Source organism: Polypterus senegalus, chromosome 2 (assembly GCF_016835505.1).
Source record: "Polypterus senegalus isolate Bchr_013 chromosome 2, ASM1683550v1, whole genome shotgun sequence".
Classification (NCBI taxonomy): domain Eukaryota; kingdom Metazoa; phylum Chordata; class Cladistia; order Polypteriformes; family Polypteridae; genus Polypterus; species Polypterus senegalus.
This window is the reverse complement of record NC_053155.1, coordinates 31,214,132-31,225,231: the sequence shown is the minus strand read 5'-3', so window position 1 is coordinate 31,225,231 and position 11,100 is coordinate 31,214,132. Positions and strand designations below refer to the sequence as shown.

The 11,100-nt window shown below is 39.9% G+C and overlaps 1 protein-coding gene across 1 annotated transcript; it reads right to left on the bottom strand.

Annotated features, from left to right (window-relative positions):
* Positions 1 to 521: 521 nt before the first annotated feature.
* Positions 522 to 10,728, bottom strand: LOC120524200 (cystatin-like). The gene is made up of 3 exons (XM_039746077.1): positions 10,361 to 10,728; positions 2,258 to 2,368; positions 522 to 715 (listed from the first exon to the last, which is right to left on the bottom strand). Exons 1-3 carry the CDS (start codon positions 10,565 to 10,567, stop codon positions 629 to 631), a joined length of 405 nt encoding a protein of 134 aa, XP_039602011.1. The 5' UTR covers positions 10,568 to 10,728; the 3' UTR covers positions 522 to 628.
* Positions 10,729 to 11,100: the final 372 nt, after the last annotated feature.

Below are 11,100 nucleotides of genomic sequence, written 5' to 3'. Positions count from 1 at the left end.
AGACAAGAAGGGCCGAGCACATCCGCAAAACGAATCCAGCGACTCTGCATTTGAGTGTTTTTCTGACGAATTCAATAGGGCAGTGATTCTCAAACTGTGGGGCAGGACCCCCTAGGGGGGGCGCGAAGATGAAAACAAGAATCAAAAATATGAAAAATACATCTATTGAAACCAAAACAAATTAACTTAAACTACATTCTGATACTAGAAAAATAGAGAGTTAGATAAATGTCGATAAAAGTTAAGTAGGTAAAAAAAATTGGGGGGGGGGGCGATTAAAACTGTTATGAAAACTCGGGTCACAAATACTTAAAGGCTGAGAAACGCTGCAATAGGGCTTTTCACACCACGGGCTTACACAGCTAGTACTACATAAATGTTGAGCTTGAGCTTGGTTGGCTGAATCCCCTCAGCCAGAAGTTCACCCAGTGCTGCTCTGATAGGCTGCTGGCCTCAGCCCTACTGACTCTGAATGAAACCAAGTGGGTATACAGAAATGAATATGTCGATAAGTTACACAGTAAAGTGAAATTGTAATTTATTATATGGACAAATGAATATGTGTCGCATGTATATATGCCAGTCTTACACACTGCACTTATTTCGGTCACAGGCTGAAGACTGCCAGTTAATTCTTTGGCATGCATGAGCTCTGAAGAAGCCTTCTTTCATTTCTCCATGGTACCGTCAAGACGACAAAGTTGCACTGCAACATCTGCAATGGGACAGAAAACAAAAAAAAAAGTGCAAAATAGGTTTAGTCAGCAACATCCTTCATGTCGAGCTTGCAACTTTAGAAAGAGAACCAAGTAACCTGCGGATCTCCTCCTGGGAAAGGTGAGACCCCTTGGGCCCTTGAGGCTTTGTGACTGGGATCAGTCTTGGAGACGCAGCCTCTTCCTCTCTACCTCTCAAGCTCTAGGCGTCCCTCTTGGCCTTTGGTTTATGCTATTTACATCTCGTAAATGTATGTTTTCGTTACATGGTACCAAATATCAGAGCCGCACCATGAGGAGATAGACACTATAATGAGTCTCCTAAGTTGGGATTTACACCTTCTTCTTAGGGCTAATGGTGAGGGTGATCATGCCAGCCCTTGGACATTAATTGCAACAATCAAAGTGAATGTGTGTTAACTAACGCTTCTTGCCTTGGTATCCTGCTGTGATGCTTGCCATAAATATTTTCATTAAATTATGACATAAGGGTATACACCATGATCTAGGGCCTGAGATTGCACATTAAAACTTGTGTTAAATTTGAGAAAAAGGACAAAGATGGACTGGGCGCCTTAACCTACTTAGCATTACATCTCAAAAAAAATGTTTTTGGTTTGAAAAATATTTTTATTAAATCTTATCTTTCTACTGTAAAACATGCAAAAAACTAAAAGTACAAAGTCAGAAGTGTAGAAAGCGATTAATAATGATAATATGAACAGTAGATTCCCAGAATCCCTTTTGGCTTTTAATTTCACCGCCTGAAGACAAATTCACTGTTTCTTACGAGTCGCCATTATGAGGCTAGGAGAAGACGCGTCGACACCGCTACCCAGGTAACGCTCGGCCCGGACGCTTACTCCGGGTAACAGTATAGGCGTGTCTTGTGCAACACTCTGCACTTTCACAGCCCGAGTAATCCTGGGGTTTTACTCGAGACACGTCTGTACCATTGCCCAAGTGAATAGCGCTTTTAGCGCCTTTTTTACAGCCAAAGTGACATTCAGTTCTAACGCTAAGGAGGTTAATAGACTTTCTGTAAAGCCTGTTGACCCCCAAAGGGATATCTACTATATCAGAAAATGGTGCTTTGTGTGTGTGTGCGTGTGTCTGTCTGTCTGGTTCTTCCAAGCAATCTGATTGGCCACATTGGCTTTACACTGATTGGTCAGTTTTGCTTTGGTTGTCAAATGCTATTGAGACAGGAAGTGCCAGGCAAGAGCGGTTGATACAAACGAGAATACTCTGGAAAGCACAGGAGGAATGCTGCGAGTTGCCTTCAAAACATGAGAAACATAATTCGGTCCATAAGTATTTGAACATTGATGCCATTTTTGTCATTTTCCCTCTGTATGCAAGTGAGGTGCTATAAGAGTGGTCCCTCTTACAATAAATATTTATATTCTAGATTGCATGGCTTTGTGTGTTGCATTGTAAATATATTTACTTGTTTGTTTGTTACTCTCCATAATAAGTGTGCTACATAAGAAGAAGAACCGAATTCTACACTCCGTCAAAATTCAAAGGGCCAAATATACCTTGGGCTGATCAGCCATTAGAGGGCAGGACTCAACATTTCTGTCTTCTTCTTTCAGACATCTCGTCAGTCCAAGATTCACCTCCATCATATACTTTGCTCCTCCAACAATCTGGAAAGTGCCAAGTGACAGATATGGAAGAAGGCATTAGAGAAAGACACTGTACTTCATTTTTACCGAAATGAGTTTGTTTTGGACATCAACCCCTGGGAGCGACAAGATAGGTCATGTCAAGCCGACATTAATCACATTGCACCAAATGTTAAGCGAAACGGACACTCAACACCTGGGTGCTACTAAAGGAACACTCAACCACAAAAATTACATTTGTTTTTAGATGTTACTTACTCCATGTAGTTTGTAGTGGTTGTGGTGCAGCGGGTCCACGGCTTCAAAAAACACGGGCCAAGTTTTAAATCCATAAAGCCGTGTCACTCTCTATGGGCGCGATTGCACGACCGTGGGGAGTTAATGAGGTAGTTGGGGCAAGTCACACCTGCACGTGCGGGTGAGATCATTCTCAATTGCTTCATTGACCTCCTGCGGCGTGTGATTAAGCTGCTGCGCCCACAGAGACGGGAGTGTATATACACGGGTCAGCACAAGGAAAAGGGAGGAAAAAAATCAAAGAAAAGGAAAAAGACAGAAAGAGGTTAAAGGGTGTTAAAGGGAGTCTTGGCAATTGGTCTGGCCACCTGGAAGGAGGACGCAGTGAGAGCTGGGGCCCTGTGAAGGAGTGTTAGCTGTGGTGCTCTAGGGGCTAGTTGACCCCACTGAACAGTCGGGTGGAGTGTGGCGAGCAAGGCAGGTGCCCTCCCTAGGCTTCCGAGGTGCGACCACGTGAGCGCAAAGGAAGAAGTATACATATACATATATACACACACACACATATATATATATATACAGTAATCCCTCCTCGATCGCGGGGGTTGCGTTCCAGAACTCCCCGCGATAGAGCAAAATCCGCAAAGTAGAAACCATATGTTTGTGTAGTTATTTTTATATATTTTAAGCCCTTATAAACTCCCACACTGTTAACATTATTAGAGCCCTCTAGACATGAAATAACACCCTTTAGTCAAAAGTTTAAACTGTCCTCCATGACAAGACAGAGATGACAGTTCTTTCTCACAATTAAAAGAATGCAAATAGATCTTCTTCTCTTCAGGAGCAGAGAATTTCAGAGGGAGAGAGAGAGAGAGAAGCGGCCAAAGAAAAGCAAACAATCAAAAAACAATACTTGTGCTTTTAAGTTTGCCGCAGCATTTTTAGAGGAGCGTTAGTATCTTCTAAGCAAACAGCCTCTGTGCAAACAGCCCCTCTGCTCACATCTCCTCCGTCAGGCAGAGGGAGAGAGAGCGAGATTAAAGCAACAATCAAAAAATCAATACGTGTGCTTTTGAGCTTTTAAATATGCCAAGCACCGCAATAAAGCGGCATTTTTTTAGAGGAGCGTCAGTATCTTTTAAGCAAACAGCCCCTCTGCTCACAGCCCCTCCGTCAGGCGCAGAGAATGTCAGAGAGGATGAGATAGAGCAAACAATCGAGCTCCGCGCGGGATGCATATCTTATAGCATTGAGGAGTTTTAGTTAATGTGTAATACATGCTCTGATTGGGTAGCTTCTAAGTCATCTGCCAATAGCGTCCCTTGTATGAAATCAACAGGGCAAACAAACTGAGGAAGCGTGTAGCATAAATTAAAAGACCCATTGTCTGCAGAAATCCACGAACCAGCTTAAAAATCTGTGATATATATTTAGATGTGCTTACATTTAAAATCCGCGATAGAGTGAAACCGCGAAAGTCAAAGCGCGATATAGCAAGGGATTACTGTATATATATATATATATATATATATATATATATATATATACATATATACATGCACACACTAGGGGGCTTTGCCCCCTGTTCACTTTGCTCGCCAGCCCCCCGGCCTGCGCTATGTGCCAGCCACTTCACATCTCTGCCGCTTTCGTAAGTGGATTTCCCTTTCACCAAACAACAAATCTTTTAATTCTCACAGATACGCCTCTTCATTGGGAAGAAATACTACTTTTCCCTGATGGCAACACGAATTAGACGATGTACAAGTCTCCAACTTAAAGTTTACATCCAAACAATATATTCGATCTCTTTTCACTGTTCCATTATTTCACTGAGTAATAATTTCTATTTGTTTGCGCTAATGCGATCTTTACTATCATTTTTTTGAGACTTTCTAATTTTAGTACTGTCATAATCTCTAACCTGCTCTGCATGTGTATCATGCCATTTTTGAATTCTTTATGACATTCTACTTTGTCATCTACTTTGTTTTTCTTTTCCGACCCCAGGCGTGGTTAAATCTCTTGGCACAAAGTCTCATCTCGCGGGACTTGAAAGCATCTTTCTGAAAAAGTCACGTCTCATCCCAGCCTAAAAAGTCATGTCTTGTCCCAGGATTTTTTAATATAATATACATATATATATATATATACACACATATATATATATATATATATACACACATATATATATATATATATATACACACACATATATATATATATATATATATATATATATATATATATATATATATATATATATTGTGACAGAATTAGGGTTTTCTCGCACCCTTGTACCCTCAGACCACACGTCAGACCAGATAAAAAGTCCAATTATTATTTATTATAATAACTAGCAGAATACCCGCGCTTCGCAGCGGAGAAGTAGTGTGTTAAAGAAGGTACGAAAAAGAAAAGGAAAAATTTGAAAAATAACGTAACTTGATTGTTAATGTAATTGTTTTGTCATTGATATGAGTGTTGTTCTCATATCTATCTATCTATCTATTTATATATATTATATATATATATATATATATATACCCGCTTGGCAGCGGAGAAGTAGTGTGTTAAAGAAGGAAAGAGAAAGAAAAGGAAACATTTTGAAAATAACGTAACATGATTGTCAATGTAATTGTTTTGTCACTGTTATGAGTGTCGCTGTGATATATATATATATATATAGCAAAATACCAAGGCCTCGCGATGTCATGTGTTAAAGAAGTTATGAAAAGAAAAGGAAACATTTTAAAAATAATGTAACATGATTGTCAAAGTAATTGTTTTGTGTATTTGGCGGCAGCGTCACAAAGTTATTTTCGTCTAGCTGCATCAGAAAATGTACCACAACGTCTGACACGCCTCCTTTTTACTGTTTTCTCACAGCTTGGATTGCTGCTGTCATATATACACACACACACACACACACACAAATACATACATACATATATATACACATACATATCTTCATATCTACATATCTATATACATATCTACATATACACATATATATATATACATACCCTTCTACATATATACACACACATACATACATACACACACACAAATTATATATATGTGTGTATGTATGTATGTATGTATGTATGTGTGTGTGTGTGTGTATATATATATATATATTTACATACATACATATATATACACATACATATACTTGTGTGTATGTTTGTATGTGTCTATATGTGTGTGTATAGCTTTGGTCACTGAGTGCAAGGGAAAAATAATGAAATATAGTCTATAAGTTATTAAACAGTAAAACATTAACGTTTTAAGAAGTACAGGTACATTGAGCACTACTGGAGTGATTTCGGGTAAACTACATTTTAAAGACTGTGTAACACAACAGGTAAGTAACTAACAGCAGCTAAAATGTATATGGATCATCTCTCGGTAGTAGATCCCTTTTGAAAGGCGCTACACGACGGCTGTGGTATAGAAATTACATTTTCTATGTGAACGTTCAAATTTGTGCCTCTGGTAATGTGCCTTACCGGCATTTAAAGAAATTTAGTTTTGTGTCCTCTGCACTGTTAAGAGAGAAAGGCTTTGGTTTGGGATAAAAGGTGTAAAGAAAGGAAAGTTGCCTTTTCTTTTATATAGTATAGAGAGATGTGTTCGCTGACGTTATGATCGCCTTTTGGGGACAGTCGCGGTGGGTCTTGTGTAGACTGGTGAGACGTCCCTGCCATTAATCGGCTGTGATGGCACAATCAGTCCTCCACTCCTTTGCGTGTCTTCATAATCTGAGGTGATGATCTCATAATCGTATACGTGCAAAAGAAAGTGTGAATCGCCTTAATATTATTTTGCCGTGGTGTAGAAAAGGGGTCCCGTGTTTGCACTTGTCTGGGCTATAGCTCAGGGGAGGATGAAAAAAATTAAAAGTGCTCACTTTGACTTAAGGCAGAAGCGCAGTCAGCGTCTCAAAGGCCGGCACAGCTATGCACGCGCTGGCTGCTCGACTTTTGCTGGGCAGGAGACCACAGTTTTGCAGACACGTTCATGATATCAAAAGTCTCAGCGCTCTTTGGAGGTCATTCATATATTATATATATAGCAAAATACCAGCCGCAGCGAGAAGTAGTGTGTTAAAGAAGTAATGAAAAAGAAAAGGAAACATTTTAATAATAACGTAACATGATTGACATTGTCATGAGTGTTGCTGTCATATATATGCCTGCCTAAATAAGTCACCCTCGCTTGCTCTTACTTTTTTACCGTTCATTTAATCATGGCTAGTGGCGGAAAAATTATAAAATGGAAGGAGGATGGCTTTACCAAAACAATTATTGATGGCGAATCGATTATTCATAAAGCTTGAATTGGTGATCTGTTTTTCTGTGTTAACCTCATATTTTTCAGACTTCTTCTCAAACTAAGGTGGTGCCAGCGTATCGCAGCGAGAAGTAGTGTGTTAAAAAAGCTAGAAAAAGAAAAGGGAACATTTTAAAAATAACATAACATGACTGTCAATATACAGTATTTGTTTTGTGAGTGTTACTGAGTGTTGCTGTCATCAAGGATTTGATTATCATTATTTCTTTCAATCAGGTTCGTATTTGTAGGATGTGTTGTGTTCAAGTTACATTCCGTGTTTGTCAATCGTTGTAAAGATAAGAGGTTTCATTCATCGATTCGTTTCTTACTGCATCAATAAACAGCTCGTCTTCTTCTTTATCTGAGACCTGACACACTGCATGCACGGGTTTTTTTTACACTGTCTTCCTTTAGCGGGACATTGACTTTTCCAACGTGTCCTTTGTTTCCGCAGTAGTTGGATTTATGAATATGCTTGTATGTATGAGACGCTTCATATTTTTTGCTGCCTTTTCAATTGTGTAATTCAGTTTTGTTCAGCTCTTTGGAACTGTTGCCTTTTATCTGTGCACTCGTCCAGTTCACGTGAGCCACTCGGTGTACATGCATCGAAGGTTCCCAGCTGTGCTGGTGCCATCTCGTGCTATGTCCATGGCTGTATTTAATGTTACCTTAGTCCTGGCACTTAAAACTTTCTCTCGCAGTTTCGCTGAGTTTGTGTCAAACACCACCATGGCCATCTCATCTTCCTCTCCATAAGCACAGTCCTTCACCCGTGAATATTTACCCGTGGCAGTTTGCTATTGGATTGCCGCTGACGGACGGCCTTATATGGGCAGGCACTAAATTACAAACGCCAGCGCAGCCTGTCTATGAACTTAATTTAAAGTGTAGGTTTACATCGTGCTTTGTTTCTGAAGTAGCAGAACTCATGAATATGGTTGTATATGTCACTCGCTCGCTTCTTATTGTTTCGCTGCCATCTCAATTATATAATGCATGTTTTCTTCAGCGCTTTTTTTAGGTCTTCCTGGTTTTCTATGTAATGCGTGATTAAGTGGGAGGCGTGATGATGTCACACGAAACTCCGCCCCCATGGCGTTGAAGCTCATCTCCATTACAGTAAATGGAGAAAAACTGCTTCCAGTTATGACCATTACGCGTAGAATTTCGATATAAAACCTGCCCAACTTTTGTAAGGAAGCTGTAAGGAATGAACCTGCCAAATTTCAGCCTTCCACCCACACGGGAAGTTGGAGAATTAGTGATGAGTCAGTGAGTGAGTCAGTGAGTGAGTGAGTGAGTGAGTGAGTGAGTGAGTGAGGGCTTTGCTGTTTATTAGTATAGATAATGTGCACAAAGCACCATCCTCTCCCAAATACTCCAATAACAATAAACAATCACAAATAACAAATCCTCCAACCTCCCAGACGCTTAGCCACCCTGCCTCCCAACTCAGCTCGCCGTCTGGGAGCTCCCACAGTCCTTTTATATTCCCTGACCCGGAAGTGTTCCTAGCCAACAGTCCACAAGTCCTTATTCCTTCCGGGTCAGGGTAAATAGTCCTTTTTTTCAACCCGGAAGCCCGTCGCTCTTCCTATGACGAACTTCCGGGTCATAGGGCACAAAGAACTCTTCGGTCCTCCCTGCAGCTCCCTCTCGTGGCTCCCATGGCATCCAGCAGGGCGGTGCATAAAAACTCCATTGTCCGTGATGCCCTGCTGGTCTTCTGGGGACCTCCATGCTGCAAGGAGGGCGCCACCTGGCAGCTTGGGGGTATTGGCCGATAAACAGCCGGCCATCCTCCACAATATATACATATATATATATATACACATATATATATATACATATTTATATATATACACATACATATATATACATATATATATATATATACACATACATATATATATACATATATATATATACATACATATATACATATATATATATATACACATATATATATACACATACATATATATACACATACATACATATATACATACATACATATATACATATATATACATACATATATACATATATATATATACATATATACATATATATATATACATATATATATATATACATACATATATATATACACATATAATATACACATATATATATACATATATATATATACATATATATATTTATATACAGTATATGCAGTTATATTTCTATAATCGTTGTGTTTAATCACTAAATTATATTCATGTGTTTCTTGAAACGAGTGGTCTTCATTTACCTTGATACAAATCTAAAGACTGGAGACCCCCCTCCTACAACAGACAAAGGTATCAAGTAGTTCTTAGACTCTTTTTTCTGTGACCCTTTACCCTTTCAGTTTTGCCTATTGTGCGTCTCTGCAAACCATAATCACCATAGACCAGCGGCGGATCGTTGTGCCATTCCCCCTTAGAGAGTCGGTACAGACTATCATACCCTTTTCTCTTAGAGAATTGCCATTGAATGTCACCTGTTTGGTCCTCCTTGGGGTTGGGGTTGTTTCACCAATGGAAGTTGCTTACCGCTAACCGTTTGAGACTCTTTCTCTGTAACTTCAATTGCAATTCACGTCTCAATGTGACCCAATTATAGACATCTGGGCCACGACCCATAGTTTAAGAAACACTGATGTAATCAACTACTGGCATTGCCAGCGGCATAACCAATAATTTATCAACTGAGGTAAAATTCATCTCACTTCCTACAAATCACAATACTGTTATAAAAAAGCAGGATTAACTGAAACAGAGAGAGAGAGAGAGCATTTAGGAGCAGGCACTGATACAGCGCATTGCCGTACCTGCCACACGACAAACCAACTCAGGATCCAGATTAGGACCCGCGTGCAGCCATGAAATGGGTGACAACTCATTATTTTTCCCCTAGTGGTGGCAAGTACAGTGAGGTGTAGTGGTTAAGGTTTCAGACTTCAATCCCTGAGGTTGTGGGTTTAAATCCCACTTCTGACACCATGTGACTACACAGCCTGCCCTCTAATTGGGGAAATAACAAAAAAAGAAATGTAACTGATTGTATCTCAAATGCTAGAATTTGTCTTAGATAATGGTGTAAGCCAAATATGCAAGTGCAAGGAGTGAAAACACACGTAAACTGCATCTTGTTCCAGATATATTCACAGGAGGTACAATAAAGCAAAAGGCTGCTGGGTTTTTGCCCACTGCTGACATGAGTACATCTGGCATATCAAAGATGATATTAGAAGGGATGGAGGCCTTCTCACCATGTCAGCTTCACTTTCACACACATTACTCATGCTTAAATTTGAGAGCAGGTTCAGAATAAAGTCCACCCACTTCCAGATTTCTGGTCCCCCTGGACTGCGTGAAGTATGGGTGTAAGCAAACCGCCTGCTACGCAAAGTGGGGAAAGGGAGAGAAAAATGAAATTCCATCTCACCTCTTCTTGGACCTTTACTATCTTCACGATTTTGTACAGGTTTTCCTCTTTGGAAAAGTAATTAAAGGACTCGACTGCGAAAGCGGCCGAGTCTCGTACGTCGGTACTGTTAGGATCAGCATCCTGAGGAGGTGGCAGAGGTCCTGCCAATACAAGAGTGGCGAAGGCGAGGAGAAAAACAAGAGAGATGTAGCCACTGGTCATCATCTCATCTGACTCTGTGATCGGTGTGAGAGACCAAAGAAAAAATGAAAGATCTGAGGAGATGCCTCTTCCCCTGACAGTCACCTTCCAGTCTTCGTTAGTTGTGCCTTTAGATGAAAAAAATAAAGAATATCAGCTTTTGTGCCCTGCGCTGTTTGTCTTTCTTATCTCATGTTCACATGCATAGCCCAGTGAGCAAACAGAGCCTAACAAAGCCATGTACAGTACTGGTGCAATCGGTATAAAGTCCACAAATCGCATTCTCCTAAATATTGTGCACTACACCCTAAAATCAAGTCATGTCAATTATTTACAAGGCACATATAAAACGACAGCTGTGTAGAACACAGTAAAAAGGATATAGAAATGCATATAATAATACTACAACAAATAATAATAAAAGATACACTAGAAAAGATAGGATCAGAATCAAAAGAAATAAAACTGGCTTCTCAGATGAGATTTCAATGCTGGGAGTAGCGACAGCAAAGGTACCATCTCGAATGTTCTCTGGTAAAGTCTGTGGAGCAAGTAAT

Excerpts from the sequence above, each read along its gene's own strand:
- LOC120524200 (XM_039746077.1), bottom strand. The coding sequence starts at position 10,567 with ATGATGACCAGTGGCTACATCTCTCTTGTTTTTCTCCTCGCCTTCGCC. Across the intron at positions 2,369-10,360 it reads TAGTAAAGGTCCAAGAAGAG|ATTGTTGGAGGAGCAAAGTA; the intron begins GTGAGATGGAAT and ends GGCACTTTCCAG. Across the intron at positions 716-2,257 it reads TAATGGCTGATCAGCCCAAG|ATGTTGCAGTGCAACTTTGT; the intron begins GTATATTTGGCC and ends GTCCCATTGCAG.